Source organism: Dermacentor albipictus, chromosome 8 (assembly GCF_038994185.2).
Source record: "Dermacentor albipictus isolate Rhodes 1998 colony chromosome 8, USDA_Dalb.pri_finalv2, whole genome shotgun sequence".
In the NCBI taxonomy this organism is placed as follows: domain Eukaryota; kingdom Metazoa; phylum Arthropoda; class Arachnida; order Ixodida; family Ixodidae; genus Dermacentor; species Dermacentor albipictus.
The window spans coordinates 67,398,178-67,417,074 of NC_091828.1; the positions used below are offsets into that span (position 1 = coordinate 67,398,178).

Here is an 18,897-nt window from a genome sequence, read left to right on the forward strand (position 1 = left end):
ACAGGCTACCTCAATATTGTCTCCGTGGAAGGTCCTGTAGATTATTCAGTCCTTCATGGGCTTGTTTTAGCGAGGGACCTTCCGCTGCACTACGTGGAACACCTGGATGCCTTGAAAAGGATGTCAGCATGCTTCGCGTAAATGCAAGCAAGGCTGACGAACATGCGGTTTTCTCGGGCAAGCCAGTGTGGGAAGTACATGGCGATGCTTGTAGCGATCTCACTCCAGCATTTCTTCTGGCTTTCTCAAGCTGTGATGCTGCCACGGCAACCTTCTAGCATTCTTAAAAGGCACCTTTTGAGGCCATCAAAGCGACGCCTCGGCAGAGCTCATGTCACTTGCCGCCTGTGTCCTCCTTTGCAGTTTTTATAGCAGTGCCATTCTTGAATGCTGACAGCCATGGCTTGTCAACAACATGTGATCGGAGTGCGCAGGAAGCGAACAGTTAAACGAGACAACACAATCAGAAGCCGGATGGAGAAAGGTGGTGGGAAGGAGAAATGGCCTCCCCACCACTATAGTCTTCTCAGAACAGCTATGCCATCCACCATTTTGATTTTTTTTTCATGCAGCCCGGTTATAATAATTATTGGTTATAACAATGAAATTTTCGTGGCAGTTGAATATTGTTATCAGTGGGTTGAACTGTATATGCAAATGATGCCTGTATGAACGATGCTGCCATGCCTGCATGTCTTGTCGTCAGACTCACAGAAACTGATATACCCTCATTGGCGATAGGACGAATAATTACTAAAGTTTCTGACTAGTTTGCTTTTTATAGCAGGCACACAACCATCAAGTTTTTTTGTGTGCACTCACATACACAGTTCAGTTATGCAATCGACGTGCCCACCGGTTGATCATCTGCAAGGGAGTCGAGTGGCGATTTCTTTGATGCTCAAATGCCAAAATGGAGCGCGTCTATTCCAGTGTATCTACTTTTTTATTCTTATTACAGTAGAACCTCGTTGATACAATCCCGTTATGTACAATTTTCAAGCACCAATCTTTCCAATCGAGAACACAAAAGAAGCATAAGCCAATACACTTAGGCCATATTTTTTAACGGTCAATGCATTTCCGAAAAACACGACTTTTCAATCCATCGATAGGTTGGCAAGCTGAAATTGTTTCATGGCCACTAAATCCCATGTAAACAAGAACAGGCACAAGGTACTTGTGATCGACAACAGTAGTCAGTTATTGCAGCAGTTTTCTCACAATATTCGGTCGCCTCTGGCATGTGAAAATGCCAGTGTGCACTCAGTTTCCTATTCCGGGACCAGCAAAATACCTCCCTAGTGATCACATGCCACATGCTCAGCTATCGCCACCAACCCTATTGCAATAAGCATTGTCACTTATCGGTTTTACAGCACGTGAAGCATAGTGCCATTGGAAGCGTACTGCACGCTTTTGACAGGCAATAACCCAAACGCACCGCCGTTCCTTACTGCAGATGGTGCGAAGTGAAGCTTAGAACGATAGAAAGCTGAGCTAGTTGGTAAGGATTCATTATGCAAAAAAGAAGTGAGGCGTGCAGACAGGATACAAGAGTAGAGAAGTGGACAGTTCGTGTTCAACACGAACGCGACAACACGAACGCGTTCGTGTTGTCCACTTCTCTACTCTTGTGTCCCGTCTGCACGCCTCACTTCTTTTTTGCATAGTGCGTAGTGAGCGTCACCTATCGTTCTGGCGGCATCGTAGGCATCATATTCTGGTGTCACCAGCTAGCTCGAGTTCATTTCGGTTTCCCATTGTAGTCTTGAAACATTATGCAACAGGAAAATGACAATGTGCGTCTTGGGTCACTTGGACCCTACCAGCTCTATGCGTTAGTGTCTTGTGCCATAACGATTCACGGCAAAACTACTCGCCAAAATGCCCCACTCAAAAAGATTGCTGACACAGGCCGAAATTGAGGAGCACGAACACAAGCTTGCTGAAACCGTAAATATGATAATGCGTGTCTTCGGCTGCTTGAGCCCCACCAGCTTGACACCCACCAGCATCTCGTGTTGCAATGATTCATGCAACATTTTGCATTGTGTAGATGTCAACTACAGTCAAGTCATCTGCCAAATTTCTTTGCAACTACAGATCCTATGTTTATCCGGTCAACATGTCTTTCTCACATTTTTTTTCTTTATTTTATTTATTTAAGTGTGTGTGTGTGTGTGTGTGTGTGTGTGTTTGTGTGTGTGCGTGCGTGCATGCGTGCAAACAAGGTTCAATTGTTCTATATTTTTCTGTTTATAACCCACTAAAGCACATAACACGCATCCTCAATTACTACAGCTCAAAAAGAAAAACAAAAATTCCACACATATAACAGGTCGAAATAGTTGCATACAACAATACTCAACTCTATGCGAAAATTCGTGCCGAACCATTCATATGGTGGCGGATTAGCCAGCAAAGCAGCTGATCGCAGACCGAGCAACTATGGCTGAACATCGCATGCAGAAACATTCTCTTGAATTTGGAATTTGCCCCGGTGAAACTTGAAGAAGGTGGCAACTCGCGCTTCTGCCGCTTGGACGCAGACTCGAACGACAGCTTGACGCTTGCAAGCGGCCTCCAGTGCGTGATCTTCATTGGTAGCTTGAGGTCAACACCGACAATTAGACTCTCACATCTGCTCTCACCGACCTTCTTCGGAGGCAAGGTCACTAGCCACATTCTTCACTTTCGCACGGGCACATTGTCGTCGGTTATGGTCGCGTCACTGCTGTCGCCGCCTCTCCTCGTACTCGGCTTGTTGTTTGGCCGTGCGCACAATGCGTGGTCTTCCCCCTTTTCCCATTTTTGTTGGAGTTGCAACTGTTAGCAACGGTATATCTCTACAATTTGCAATCCGGCTCCGCAGATGCGGCATGCGGTGAAATCACGTCCTTTCTTCTCCGCATTACTATCATTCATTCTCCCCTATTCGCTGCTTGCGCCACCATCCTTTTTGTTCACTTTACGCACGTTAGCCAAACCAGATACCCCCCTACGAAACCATGCAGCGCCGCCATCTTTTTTTTTTTTTCCCCTTTACGAACATTAGCTAACCCAAATAACCCCCGACGAGACCAGGCATACTGCTTATTCATACAGGCCCATCACATAAACAGCTTCGCTGTAAAACAGTCACTGTTCACAGATGCATGACTCGTCCACGTCGTACCTTCGGCCAGTGGCTCAGTGCCCATGCCCCCCCCTCCGGCAATACTGATAAAGCCAGATTCACAGGACAGAAGTGACCACGGGAAAATCAGTCAAGTGACACGTGGCATGTCACTTGAATCGGATCACTCCACAGGTAGCACTTACACAAAAGAGGATGACAGTGTAGACAAAGCAAACATGACGAATTTCAAAATCCCTACGGTGATTCAGCTCTCCACTGTGTAACTGGGCTCTTCACACGAACCAAGGAAGCGCCGCGACAGTGGGTTATGGGTTACAACTGGTTATGGCCTCCGAGATGTGCCACCAGATCTCGGAAGCCATAAGCTGGTGAGGGTGGTGTCAGTCAGAGGCACAAGTGGATATAAGTATTGCACACGCAATGCAGCACCGTTCCGTATTCCACCACATGCCTGGCATCAGTGCCAAATTTAGTGTTCTTGTTGTCGCCGTGTGCATGACAGAGGCTGTATTGGCCGCACTGACCTGTTGGAGTGGGTGCAGATGAGCACACGGGACTCTGGAATCTTCATGACCACCTCAAGCATCGCCTTCGCCAGTGTGAAGGTCTTCCCCGTGCCGAAGGGGCCCACCACCAGGATGGGTGGGACATTGGGAACCGTGCGCGGGGCCACGATGGCCGCAACCGCCTGCCGCTGACGCTCGTTGAGCCTTGGGTCCCAGCTCAGCGACAGCTCCCTGCAAACAGGTAACTGATACTGTCAGGCCCGACTGCCAGGTGCGGTACAAGTTACCAGCACAAAACTGAATGGGGCAAAGTGGCAGCCACGAGTATCACAAACGCTAGTTTACTGGAACCAACATTTACTTGACGCTAGCCCACATCTGACAGAAACAATTCCCAACATTACATTTACCACGCAAGCATCACATGGTTGCCGAGTCTTTCACGAGGAAACAAATACGGTATCCTAGCATATGAGTAGCATGCGCACATGATAAGTGTCAGTGGTGTGCATACCACTTGACCAGTAACTTTGATTTCCATGGCATCACTGCAGCCTGCTTCAGAATCGAAGCTCCACTATTCTTCAGGCGCCTTTTGAAGTGGTATCATCTAAAGATGATGCAACTGTTCACTGCACTCAAAGAAACTGAGGCTTCACGACATAGCCCAAAGAAAAATAAAGGTTCTACGAATATTCATTAAAGAGGCACTAAAGAAAAATAGATTAAATCATGCTAGACTGAAAGGTTAGGCTTCTGTAGTAACGAATTTACCATTCGTAGCGACAACAGAACTTTGGTAAGCAAGAAAATGACGAAAATAGAAAATCGGATTGGCAGCACCTGTTTTGAACTTTGGTACCTCTCATGTAACGTCTGTTGGAGTGCGCTCATGTTTGCAGCTGTTTCGTTCGCCTGCCGCATTGCACATATGCTCAACTTTGCGACAGCGATCCGCGGATGCAGTTCTTCCTCCAAGATTCTATATTCTTTGCAGTGTCATGTGTCATCGAAAAACAGAACTAGGTGCATTGACGCCCTCAGATTGTTTTAGGTTAGATAAATGGGCAGTCTTTAAAATGGGTTAGCCTAGCTCGTCCATGGAAGCCGGTGCACAAAGCGTATGGACATGCCTAGTTGGTCTATGAGAGGTAAAGGAAACGGTGTTCTTCACAAACACCGTCTAAACCTTTGCTAACACCAATTCCCATATCGCATTTCTTTTTTGAAGTGCACTCACGGTGGGCACCGTGGAGGACGGATGCTGAAGTCTGGAAACACGAGACTGGCCATAGGCAACTTGTCCACAGCATAATGCATCTCGCACAGTGGCTGCCGATCCAGCAGGAACTGGACCTGCATTGCAAACACCAGAGAAATGTCCCAAGAGTCCCTGGCTGTCCAAAGTCGCAGGAAATGATACCATGAGCATCTCCTTTGGAGCCAGGCGGTCACTGGTGCCACCAATCATGCCGTGCATCCCACGCTCGTGCTCGCATATTATGTCAGTGTAAAATACGTAAACTGTGTGTTGCAGAGAGTCAGCTGCATTTTTTTCTCTATAGCAAAGCTGGGAATGCATTCATTAGGTGAGGAAAAAAAAATTATGATTTTTCACAACTGATTTGCTGGTGCGTTCATTAAGCGAGTAAATATGGTACTGTGTTTGCCTGTCCACAGCATGCTCCGCGTTCGGTCGGCCGCTCCGTTGGCCACAGAGAGAAGACAGCTTTGTCCAATTTTGTTGCTGCGCAACAAAATTGGAATGCCTGCAGCATACATTAAGCATATCACGAAACACGTTTGATGCCATTCTCAAAAAACAAGGTGGTCACTGCAATGCCTTAATGCATGCACTGCTTTAGCAGCATTGACCCAAAATGCTGTATGGAATGTCTGATAGATGGGTGGACAAAATTAGTCGGCAAAACAAAGTTATGTAGTCTTGTGCTGCTGTGCTGACCTTCGCAAGGTAACTTTAATTAAACTTAATTACTTCCATCGTGACAGCGCTCACCCCTGCAAGTTAGTCAGCTCAGCCTAACTCTTTCTTTCTCTTTGCTCCTGCCATGGGTAGCAAGCACATGTTCAAAGGCGAGGTTTATGCAGCAATAAGAATGAGCGCTATAAAGACAGGCGACAACCTTCGCTTAAATCACCGTTTTCAATATGCTTTGTTCTGTAAGTGCGTCACACGTATTTAAAGAAGCGCCCCTCGGGCTTGGCGAAATAACATAGTCCACGGGTAGCATATGCTGCTGTGAACATATCGGCCAAGTTTTGCTGTCGTACGGGGTATGTAGAGCTCGCAAGCGGATTGGGAAGTCACCTTTCTCTCAAACGCTCTCTTTTCAACAGAAGCCTGTCTCCAATACTCTTTTAAGGAAGCAGGCTTATGCTGTACTTCGTATTAAAGCGGATTCCCATGCGCGACTGCTATGGGTAGCTGCGGTCAGTTACATAGCGTAGATGCTGCGGCCGCTGCGGGGTGCTGCCAGGAGTCCGCTGGCTAAGCTCACTGGGGCACCGTATCTTGAAAGCCATCTGCAATGTGGACAAAGTGTGCGGAGCGCTGGTAGCTTAGTATGCGCTGTACAGCACGAAGGTCAATTCGCTCGCTGCTGCCGCGCTTATCTTGCTTAATTTGCTATTGCAATCGATGCTTCGCCCTTCAGGTGAAACTACGACATTTTTTGTTTGTTTATTACTTTGAATGTTCGTCACTCATTCTTTCCAATAAAGTTGCTAGACATTGCGACGAAGGTTTAAGAAGCGAGGCGTTTTGGATATTATGGACTTCGGATAAAACGGATGTTTTTTGTCGGATTATCAGGGTCTGTTGTAACGAGAGTCGACTGTATTCCTGATGCTGTCATTTATACAACTAAAACTAGAAAAACACACAGACAGTAATTGGAGAGCACCGTGCTATGCAAGGCGCAGTCAGAGCGCCAGAAAATGCAGGCAAATGAAGCTATTATCTAGCCGGAGCATAGCAAACAGCAAAAGGTGGGTGTCCCGACTGACATCGCCCGAGCGCCATTCGCAGCCCCGTCGTTGGTCACACACGAGACTAATAGAGCCAGTGACGGTGCCGCAAAGATGTTGAAATAATCGAGCATGTCCGAATTATCGGTGTCCAAAGTAACGGTCGGCGACTGTATAAGCGCGCTAGCATCCTTGCCGAGTTGCTGGGTGTGTGCATTGGTCCGAGCGGAACAGTAAAGTTTAAAATAATCGTGTAATTTCTTCTTTTTTTTTCTTTTTTGTCCCACACTGCAGCCAAGTTTGTCTTAGAGTATCCCTACCTCTGCTTCAAAGCTGGTGTCGGGCTTCAGCATGAACTCGCTGACGCACTCCTTCGTCAGCCGAATGTAGACACGGTCCTTCCTGGCCAGCTGGATCGGGAGCTCGTGCACCTGCGACACAAACAAATCGCAATCACTGCAACATGCCTGAGTCCATAGATGCACAAATCACCGATTCATCACTTCTGCGCAGGGTTGCCAGGTCTCAAATTCAAAAAGTAGCACCAAAATCCTTGAAAGTAGTGACACAGCCCATGATTGCATTGATGATCATCATAAGAAAATTGCTTTAAAGGACAAGGAAACCAAGAAAGTCACCCAGCTGTCAACCAACGTACCCCATAATACCCATGCTGTGTGCTAGTCAATGCAGCCGTGAGAGACTTCAATTATTAACGCAAGTGAGAAGGTACTGAATTGAAGCTTAGTACTGCAGCGCGAAGTGAATAAATACTGCACGTTTTTTTTCCTCTTTCATCGCACTCTCTCTGAGTTCCGTTTTTGACAGGTAAGTGGCGATCTCGTGCTATTTCGGTTAAGCAGTACTACCGTTTAATACACACTTTTTCCGAGCTCCGGGCAACTACAGTTTAACAAGGTTTCACTGTATAGCTCTTCTTTAATGTCTAAAATGTTGGGATTAGCACTGCGTCCCTTCTACTCATTCAATTATCGTCATTCCTTTTTTTCCCTGAATGTAGGCAAGTCAGAGAGTACACTAAAACTATGATATAATGTCCTGGGACACTGAAATATTTTGAAATCCTATAGAAATCACCAACAAGAATTCACATTTGTAAAGCTGCATGTAAATTTAGAACTTCATAACTTTGGCTTATGTACAGATACAAACATCCAAGTGCCAACTTGCACTATTTGGACATTCAGGAACATACCTGCTTACTTTTAGCTATCCTGTTGCAGTACATTTTTTGTAAGTCACGTGCCAAGTTTTTAACACAAGAAAAATAGTAACTACTTTTTTTTGTTGACTTTAGAAAGAACTTAATTGCATATTTGTACGCAACACATAAGATTAGATGTGTCCTGAAGGTTTCATGTTTCAAGAGCATTGCATGAATGCAAAACCAACCAATCATAAGGCTGGTGTGCCGTTTAAGCAGCAGTTCCACTTAAGGGGCGACGCCTGAAAGTGAAAACTTGAAAGTGACTTTCTGGATGTGTTTTTTCTTCAGGTGCATTCGCCTTATGAAAGGTTTGATAAAGTTTTCATGAATCGATTTCAGTAAATTTGGTGTTCTTGTGCTCAGCAACATCTGGGCAACATGCTAGAGCCTAAGTGTTTTCCAAATGTTCAATAGACAAAAGAGGTAGTGGCAGTAAAACTTTAAATGCAATTTTCTCAACTTTCTTTTTTTCGTCAAGTGCCTTTGCCTTACGGAAGTTTTGGTAACGCTTGCATCAACTGATTTCAGTGAACTAGGTATCATTTTCTTTTTTAGTAATATCAGAGCTACATCCTAGAGCAAATTACTGCCACATTGTTTTTTCTTCCCAACTTTGGTATTTATTTGTGATAATCACAATTACTTCACTGGTTTTTACTTAGCTTTAGGATGTGCAGTGGGCCTTTGGAAATTTCTGCATACAGTGGAACCCCGTTCACACGTTTTTCACCGGACCGGGGAAGAAAAACGTAACAGCCGAAAAAACGCAACAGTGAGGAAAGCTCCGAAAACAAATGAAAAAAGTGCAGCTTCTACTATAGACAATTTATTTCCACAGAGTGTGCTTAAGACTTTAAAAAGTCTATAATGGTGGCTTGTCGTTTCTTTCGCTCGCTAGAAATCGCCACACGTTTCTGAATAGCCTGGAAGGCCGCACTGCTGTCAGTGTCGCTGTGAGGTGCGACGCACCTGCGGAGGAAGTCCAGAGCCGTGACGGCTTCTCCAAAGCTACGATTTGGCAACACCCCGGTATCATGCAGCTCGTGCTCCTCGTCGTCACCGCGCCACGGCAATGGCAACGGACGAAGGAATATCCGCGGGAAATTTTGCCCTCTTTGGCATAATCACGCTAACGTGCTAAAGATTGTTTATTATGGCTGCGGAGCGCGTGCGTCCGAGCAGCCCAGTTGCACGCAGCGCGGCGTGGGAGAAATGTAAACAAGAGAGGAGAGCTGGCCGAGGCAGAGGCAGAGCAACGCCACGAGCAACGCCAACTTCCGGTTTCACTTTATCTTCACAAAGAGTGACGTCAGGGCCTCTCCTGAGTTTCCTTCCTCCGTGAGTCGACACATCCAAGTCCAACAACGATGCGGTGACCGTAATCACAGTGATGATAGTGAGAGCATTTTTCACGAATGGCCACTTAGTGGCGGCCTCTCTAACTGGAATGTGGCTTCTTGCAGCCAGTTCCATAGCCAAGCCCGGCCAAGTCTAGCCAAAACGGCAGTTGGAACGCGTTGCCTACTTTAGCCCAGGCGGGTGCGGGGTGCTAAGTTGCGACGTACCATGTGGGAATGTTTTCACAGCTACTACATAACAGCGAGGTTCCTTATAGACTGTATTCTATGGAAGCTATGCCGAGACCGGATGAAAACGACGTAGCAGCCAGGAAAACGCAGCAGTGAGGAACGTAACAGCGGGGTTCTATTGTATTCCTAAAAAGACTACTTTAATGAGCAATTACTACAAAGGCCCATAAGAAATGACCTAATTAGGACTATTGTATTCTGTCATATCTTTTCTTCCAAGTGAAATATTTGAAATCTAAATGCATATTTCAAATCAGCATTCCACAATATATCTGCACACAAAACTTAAGCAACATATGTTGCAAAATAAAAAAAAAAAGTTTTCATGGCCCTTATTCCCCCTTAAGCTGTTGTCCACTTACTATGAACTTCAGGGTATAACAGACAGATGCCGCGTAACGCTCAGGTTCGTTATAAGCGGGCTCGACTGTAACTAGGTAAAATGGATACACGGGATACAATTAATCGTCTCTGAAACCAGAAATGTTGACCGCTGTTAACCAAGCATATCGCTTTTCAACGGGTTCCGCACTCGTTCAATGCAGAAGTTCAAAGTTTCTTCGTCGAATACGCTGTCGAGCAACACTGGTCATTCTTGCTGCTGCACACAAGATATCCATGCACAAGCAGCACTTCTTTTTTATCTTATCGCACCTCCCTCTCATAATGGCACGTAGCTGATGAAGCTAGGCGGCTAGGCGCACCCTCCAAATTCGCAATCTCAGAGGCCACGTGTAGCTACGCCACGCCACACTTCAATAATGCTCACCCACGTGCCGTGCCAAAAAATCAGCACTCACAGCAGTGCGCTGCCCTGGCTGGCACAGCTACGCGCGACTTCGGAGTTTGCCAAGCTCGCCAAGCCAAGCTGGCACACTGAAACAGTGGAACTGCAACAGTTGCGGGGCTACATGAGAACAGCAGATCAATTAGTTTCGCTTTCACAGGCAGAATGCTTCCACGTATATGGCCGCCAGTGTTTCTGGTGTAAACAAGAGTTCAAGATCGCCAGACAGCCTCTAGAGCCTGTGAAGGAGTTCGTTTACATAGGTCAATTATCACAGGGAACTGCGATCATGAGAAGGAAATTCATAGAAGAATAAAAGTGGGTTGGATCGCATACGGCAGACATTGTCAGCTCCTGACTGAAAGCTTACCATTATCATTGAAAAGGAAGGTGTACAATCAGAGTATTTTACCAGTGCTGACATATGGGGCACAGACTTGGAGACCAACAAAGAAGCTTGAGAACAAGTTAAGGACTGCGCAAAGAGCGATGGTACGAAGATTGCTAGGCATAACGTTAAGAGACAGAAAGAGAGCGGTTTGGATCAGAGAGCAAACGGGTATAGACAATATTCTAATTGACATCAAGTGAAAAAAATGGACCTGGGCAGGTCATGTAATGCGCTGGTTACATAACCGCCCGACCATTAGGGCTACGAAATGGGTGCCAAGAGAAGGAAAACTCAATCAAGGACGACAAAAGACTGCCGTATTTACACGATTGTAAGTCGACCACTTTTTTAAAATTTGAAAGTCTGAAGTTGGGGGGGTCGACTTACAATCGAAACCAAAAAATGGCCCTGCCAAAAAAGCGAGACCAACGGGAGCTACAACGTAGTTACAATTTTACGTTTGCTCTATGGCTCTACCCGTATCTTTTCGCTATCCCGCGTGTTAGTTCACTTTTCGGAAGGTTTTCCAACATTTTTGAGAGTTTTACAGTGCACGCAACACTCATGGGGAGGGTGTCGATAGTTGATGGAACCGCCACTGTTCCCATTTGCGGCAGCACCCTCAGAACGGCGGCGCTTGAGGAGTATCGGTAGTTCATGGAAGGCAGTTGAAAGGCAATGGCATTCGTTTGACGCGTTCCACTTGACTGCCGGCTACGTGCTACTTCTATGCTTCCCCAGTCGTCATGAGTGCTCCAGGCCCACTAATCGTTCGGCACTCATTCACAGCAGCGTTCAAGAGGGCTGCCATCCTTTACGCCGAAGAAACAAATGCAGCGGGCCGCAATTTCTATGTTTCTGAACGGGTGGCGCGAGAGTGGCGACTGCAGCGAAGCGAAATTTTTATCTGTGACAGCAAGTGAGAAATTTCCCATGTGCCGAAATCTGGACGCTTTCTGGAGCTGTAGGCGAAGCTTGCGGCGTACGTCACTGAAATGCATGATCGGTCCCTGCCAGAGAAGTGTGACATGGTCATGAAACAAGCCTGGACCTTCACCTTTTAAGGCCCTGCTCCGCCGTGAGTACGAGTGGCTGGCGGAAGACTGCGAAATTACCCCAACCGGACCTGTCAAAAGAGCCTCCCTGATGGCTGCGTGTGGTTAAGTGCATTGGGCGTGGGCTGCGGTTCCACAAGATGTCATGGTGCGGTCGTTTGCCAAATGTGAAATTTCGCTGGACGACGACGCGCTGTGGGACCGCAGCAACGATGACGATGACAGCACTAGTGAAGACAAGTAGTCCAGTGACCATGTCACCTACTAATAAATTTTCGTTATTACATGCGCCCTCGGGTATGCTCCTTTTTTTTCCCCGTCACACAATTTGGGGGAGGGGTCAACTTACAATCGTGTAAATACGGTAAGTGGAACGATGAAATTAGGAAATTTGCGGGCGCTAGTTGGAATCGGTTGGCGCAGGGCAGGGGTAATTGGAGATCGCAGGGAGAGGCCTTCGTCCTGCAGTGGGAATAAAACAGACTGATGATGATGAAGTCGATCTTTACCTTTCGAGCTTTTCTTTAGGTGAAAAAAAATATCAACCAAAGCCTCATCAACCTTTACAGGAAGAAATGAAGCTCCTCTTTGGGTGGCCAAGTTGATGAGATGGCACGGGCAACCAACCCCTATCAAACCTGCTTGAGCCTCTCTTGTTACAGTAGAAACACTGTTTTTCTTGCCGATCACGACATGGGCATTGTCTGAACACATAGCCAACAGGTTTCCAACAGCAAATTCCAAGACTTCAGCTCGTTCAGAACCAGATTTGCAATCTTGTGACTCGTCGCTTCCCCTTGGATTGTCCCGAGGCAAAAAAGGCAGCTTTCGACTCCACTCGTTTCTTTAACGAAATATGTCGCAACAATAGGGCAAAGGTGCGAATCTCTATCGTTACTGCCATCCACAGCGATCGAAAATACTCGCTGTTTTAGGGCATCCAGCTAAAGGAGTCTCCGCGTTGGCGGCCATTTCCCAAATAATTGACGTCCTCTTTGTTCGTCCAAAGGCGTAGCGTTTCACTTCTTCGCACTTCGGGAACGTCTTCTGGAAAAGCAGTCCGGCATGATCGCCAACACTCAACGGGTGGTGTGTTCAACTAAAAACGCCGTGAAGAAGCGTTCTGCACGAATCACACCAAGGTCGTTGTCACCATGTACAAAACTTGCTAGGCTTGGCTGGCTGTCCGCGGCTCGCACGTATCCCCGATGCTTTTTCGAAGTGATATGGACGTGAATTTAAGATTAATTGATGTCAAACTTGCCGCCATGCGAAATGTTCAAATCACAGGCACACATTGTGCAAAATCCGAACTTCTCCCCTTTCTTTGACGGCACGAAGCATGGAAATTCTGCAGTGTACGATTTCAAAAACACTTGTAAGTACAGTCGGGGCTTCGAGCCCGCCATTTCACAGCGAAGCCGCTACAGGCCGGAGCCGCATTGCATCCGACGCAACAGCTAGTCACACAAAAGGCAAGGCCAACACTGCAGTGAATGAAGCTGACTGAAGCCCAAACCCGTGCGCCTGTGCAAATAAAGGCAACAGCATAGCAACAGGTTTGCGGAGGCGCTAGATGTGCGGCACTATCGAGTTTTGGATATGGATTCATGACCCCTCTAGTAGACGATAGAAGTCACTGCAATCTTGCAGCTGCTGATGATGATACCACACATACGTATTGCCCTCTTGTGGCGGCGCAAGGTACCAGGGTGTAGTTTTACTACATGTTCATAGTCCTTTTTTTCGCAAATAAAATGTTTTCCGCTAACTTTCAAGAAAGATTCGCAAAATTGTAAGACTGCTCGAAATTTGTACATTTTATGGAAAATTTGGAAGAGTTGGCAGGTATGCATTCCCATGCCAGGGCACAATTCAGGGCGCTTCCAAAGTTTGCAATATTGTCAAATTCACCCACGTTGGTGTTTTGAGCCAAACAAAGGAGGAGCATCCACCCTGTGAGCCAATCGATGCAGACCAAATGGTGAAGTTGACGTGGCAGAATTTGAAATGTCCAGATTAGCACCTTCACATAAAGTGCTCTATCGGCAGTTCACTAGTGCCAAATTCTTAATGCTTCCAGGCTACAGCCTACAGCCAAGCAGACAGCCAAGAACCACGAAGTCCCGAAGCAATAATGCAGCAAAACCGCTAGCACAGCATGGCTCACCCTAGGCTTCCCTGGCCTTCTCTCTTCGGTGTCGATTGCCTTAACAGGGGCTAGCCAGACCAGCTGGCAGTTCTGCAGAACCAGACGGCCGGCCGCGGTGTCCTCAGTGATGTCTGCATCGAGGCGCAGGCAAGCGAACAGCTCACCGCCTTGGGCATAGTATGCTTCAGTCGAGTTGGCCGACGACGTCTGCAGATTGTCCGTGACATCGAGGGACACCCGTATGTTGTACCTGCAAAAGAGAGGTATTGAAGGAACACCACAGCCAACACTAACAGCTACAGCCACGAGAAAAATGGAACTGTTCCTCATGAAAGTTCTGGCCAGCTTACCGAGGAATAGTAAGCTTGACACAGTCACTGGACTAAATGAATGGGCCCTGTACAAAGCAGTTCGGATTCAATACTCGAAGTGACCAAGAAATGTACAGACACAACTGAATATTCGAATACAGCAGTACCTCATGCATATGTATTGGAAAAAAATGCGAGAAAAAACATACTAACCAGGAAAACGTACAGTCTGAAGTAACTAAAAAATTTGAAAGACTCAACTATTGTTGACATACACGTAATGCGAAGTGTCGCGGATCTGAGACGCTGAAGCATGTCGAGCTGGTGGTGCTCCGTGACCCGAGATGCGTTTTGTTGTTTTCCTATTGCATGGTGTTTTAAGAGGGCAATGGGAAACAAAACCGAAATCAAGCTGGAAGCTAACGCCGGATGCCGCCAAAACGAAACGTGATGCCCACATCGCGCCGCCTGCAGCAGGGAATGGTGGCGCATTTGGATTATCGCCTACTAAAAGCATGCAGTACACTACCAATGGCACTACACATCATGCGCTGTAAGACAGATAGGTGAAGATGCTTATCGAAATAGGTTTGGCAGCGACAATTGCGAATGCAGCGTGTGACGACCCAGGCGGAGATCTGCTGGTACCGGAATAAGAAACTGCGTGCCGTCGTTTTCACGCGAGACCCCTAGGTGGCGATACTGTTCTCAATCACATGCATCTCATGCCTTTTCTTGTTCACATGGGGTCTAGCGGCCAGAAAACATATACAGTGCAGTCCATTTATAACGACACCATTTACAGTTGAACCCGACTATATCGAACCCATTCAAATCGAATTATTCTATATATCGAACAATTTCTGGGCACGCTATAATTACAATGAATATATATAGAAAAAATTACGTTTATATTGTACAAAAATAACAGCAACTCCCGATATATCAAACGTCGAGCGGCAGAAAAGTGCCCCCAGAAATTGGCTTCCCTCGCGGTTGCGAGGAAACCCGAAGGCGCGGCCCCATCCAACCGCTCTCCCTACCGTGACTGCGCTGCTTCGGACGAGCCGTCGACAACCCCCTGCAAAAAATGATCCTGGCTTGCCCGCAGCGCTTGCTCAGACAACCAATCAGAGGGTCTTATGCACTCGTCGTGAAAAATGGCGAAAGTGCGAGTTGTCTCGGTGCTTTTCTGGTCCATTGTGTGTGTGCCTTGTGGGCCTTCTCCTGCAGTGTTGCCGTGATGAAGCGGCAGAATTTGCGTTTCATCGTGAAGCTAGAAATCATAAATCGGGTCGAACGCAGTGAGAAGTCGGATGTGTCCCCGCAGCGTGAATAATGCCAAAGAACTCTCAGGACGATCTTGAAGAATAAGGGGGAAATTAGGGCTAAAGCGGCCAAACTCTCGCCCCGGTGCCCGTGGCACCCAACGCATACGCACGGCCGTGTACGAGTGGTTCATCCGAAATTGCTTCAGCCGTGACAGCTTCCGCGTGCTCGGTGATGACTGTAAATTCTGGTGAATGCGACGCAGCCGTTGCCGGTGTTGCCGAAACTTGGAGCGAGCTGTCAGAATATCCAGAAGCTGTTGACGAATCAACAGTGGGCGAGTTTGTGAGTGCAAATGATAGTGTCGCGACCACGGCAGAGCCCGAAAACAAAGACTACATTGCCGACATCCAGTGGCGTAGCCAGAAATTTTGTTCGTGGGGGGCTCACTTTGCCGCTCGGCCTCCTCCTTACAGAATTAGTCGAGGGATCTATATATATATATATAAATATATATATATATATATATACAGTCGCCGACCGATTTTCCGGACTCCAAAAATTCGGACATGCCCGATTATTCGGTCAGCTTCGCGGCACCGCCATTCTCCCCATAGACCATAATGTACAACAACTGCCGAAAGTTCGGACACCTTGCAACCTCTCGTCTGATTTTTCGGACACTCCTTGAGCCAACTCGGTCGAGAGCACCATGCACCGACTCTGACCGGCGCATGGTTCGACTTGCTGAACGCCATTTTTGTTTTGAACGGAGCTTCCTTGCTGCCCCACGAAGTGGCGCTACTGGAAATCCCCGCTCATCATCATCGTTTCTGCCTGGTTCGATAGAGTGGCTCTGCAGCAGTTCCGGTTTCAGCTTAGTAAGCCATGTCAAGACAATCCAGCAGCTGATTTGTTTCTTCGCGCACGACGCTGCGAGCATGCCGCGTTTTTTTGTTTGTGTGACTGGTGTCGGCACGGTGGTGTTTGCTTTGTGTGCTGTGTCGAGGTTTCGGTGATCCAACGCGGCATACGGAAACATCTCGTCAAGTGTCTAATGGCGCCGACAGTGCCCGCGCAGACTGCGCTGCGGAATGCCGGCAAGCGGGTGCCGGGAGGCCCAAGATTTGTCGCCTTCTGATGTGCTCCCTACCGACGCGGAAAATGTTCTGCCGAGACTTGCGCAGTGGTTGCATTGCGATTCCGGACACCGTCTCATTTGACAGTTTCACAGGTGCTGACACTGCTGTACTGGCATGCGCAGAACTCGACGACGGCGAGATCATTCGTCAGGTTTCTGCTGCACCGCCGAACGATGACCGAGTCGGAAGTTGACGCACCATGTGCTACGCTGCCATCGCATGCGGAGCGTGTACAAGCAGTGACTGTGCTTTCAACCGCCTATAATGACCGTACGACCCTCTCCGAGATTCAGGCTTATCTGATTGCGCGTAAACGGAACAGCGTGCAACGGCGCACTCACGATTTCTTCAAGCCTACTGCCGAGCCCGAATAAGTGCGTGCAAATAAAGGATTTCATTTTTTTTTCATAATCTGCTTTTTCGGACACCTGTTTATTCGGACATTTCCGCAGTCCCCGTGAGGTCCGAATAAACGGTCGGCGACTGTATATATATATATATATATATATATCATTTAACAACCTTGTTTACATTTTCGTACATATGCAACGACCAGGGGAAAATCTCAATGCCGCTGTCCTTTGTTAGAATGTATTGCGCAGAAGCAGCTGTCACCGCTCGTGTATTGCGAGCAATTGCTCCGAAATTGTAGTCGCAACAGAGAGCACATTTAAAAAAGCAGGAGTTCTGCAAAATATACGAGGGCGAGTCAAATGAAAGTGAGCCAATGCGAATATATGATAAAAGGGGTACTTTATTTGAAAGTAGCCACCATGAGTATTTAGACACTTGTCCTACTACCGAGTCGCGTAATTCCCGTCTCATAAAACTCCTTGGGTTGCTGTCTCAAAAATCTGTAAATGACTACACGTCATCTTACGACACGAATCTGGTTCCCTTGAGCAGTTTTTTCAAATTTTACCAAATGTAGAAGACGCAAGGAAACAGGTCTGGGCTGCATGAGGAATGTTGCAACGTTTCCCACTCGAACTCGAAAAAAAAGATGAGAAAGAGGCCTAATGTATCCTCGCGAATAAAAGTCTAGGTAGAAAAATAAAAACTTAGTTACAATGGTGGCTTTCGTGTCTTGGCATGGATGCTTTGGCGCAGGTGAAAAAAAATTCATATTCTTTTCTGTGACCTGATGGCACAAATGAACCACCACAACGCTTTGTCTCATCGGACCTCGCTGCGTGCTTTGTCAACTTGTCTGATAGTATGTTGATTTGGCTTGTCTCGTTGTAGGGCCCGATGTACGACTTTACAAAGGTCGATGCACCTTTGGCGTCAAATGTTTACAACAGCATTAAACCCACAAAATTCCGGAATCGAAAATCTAAAGCACGACTTTGGAAATGTCAATGCACCTTTCGCATCAAAATGTTTTGAGAACTTTATACCCACAAAGTTTCAGAATTGAAATCCAAGCGCTCGGTAGATTCCGCGGCCTCCACGAGATGCCGAGACGAGCCCGCTCGCCATCAAAACGCCCTTGAAATTTTGTGCTCGGTGGGGCTCCTTGCGTTACGGTATGTGACTGCCGATGCATGGGCGTTTCCGCGAAATCCAGCCCAATTTCGCTATGTTCGCGCTAAAATGTCTTTTCGAGCATGAATTCAGGACATTCTAGACAAATAAGAGCATGATTTCCGGCGCCAGGAGTTGTTTTGGTCGGCGGCGCATGACAGCACGAAAAAATTTCGGGGGGGGGCTCAAGCCCCTGTCACGATCGACGACACGCCACACGTGGTCCCGAACTACCGCTTTATTTCCCGAACGCCAACCTTCCGCACCACACAACCACACTCCGAGTTCTCCCTTATTGCCACTCTCTCCCCGCACGCTCGCATGCTCCCGCCGCTGTCCTCTCCGCACTCACGCCACCTGTTCGTCGCTCAGTCAACTACCGTCGATCCCGCGCCTGGCCTCCGAGAACCGTGGCTCCTCGTCGCGGGTCTTGGGCTCGCTTGCCGCGGGTCTTGCGCGTCACAACTCTCCCCCCCCCTCGAATCGTGAAACTGTGCTGGTAGGGAGGGGCCATGGCTCATGGTAGAGCATCAACTGATCAGCATGGGCAGTAGTTCGATGACGTCCTGTAGCAGGATCGCTCAAAACAAAGTTATTGTCACCTAATCGTTTGATTACACAATAAGGTCCACTTCGCCGCGGTGCCAATTTCGCCGAAACACCCTTGGCCGCATCACTCAAGGTATGGGAATCCAGGAGCACAAGGTCACCCTCTTTGATGGTTGTTGCCTGACGATGACGGTCGTAACCGGATTTCTGCACCTTCCAAGCAGCTGCCTGATGTGACCGAGCATACTGGAGGGCCTCTCC

General features: G+C 47.5%; 1 protein-coding gene across 3 annotated transcripts in view; it reads right to left on the bottom strand.

Moving 5' to 3' along the window:
• Window positions 1–18,897, bottom strand: part of Helz (Helicase with zinc finger) — an 88,032-nt gene that overhangs the window by 35,167 nt on the left and 33,968 nt on the right. For all 3 annotated transcript variants that reach the window (XM_065447445.2, XM_065447446.1, XM_065447447.2), the window contains exons 9-12: window positions 13,857–14,088; window positions 6,957–7,067; window positions 4,889–5,004; window positions 3,667–3,879 (exon numbers count right to left, since the gene is read on the bottom strand). In XM_065447445.2, the coding sequence (XP_065303517.1) occupies window positions 3,667–3,879; window positions 4,889–5,004; window positions 6,957–7,067; window positions 13,857–14,088 (672 nt within the window). The remainder of the gene's footprint in view (window positions 1–3,666; window positions 3,880–4,888; window positions 5,005–6,956; window positions 7,068–13,856; window positions 14,089–18,897) is intronic.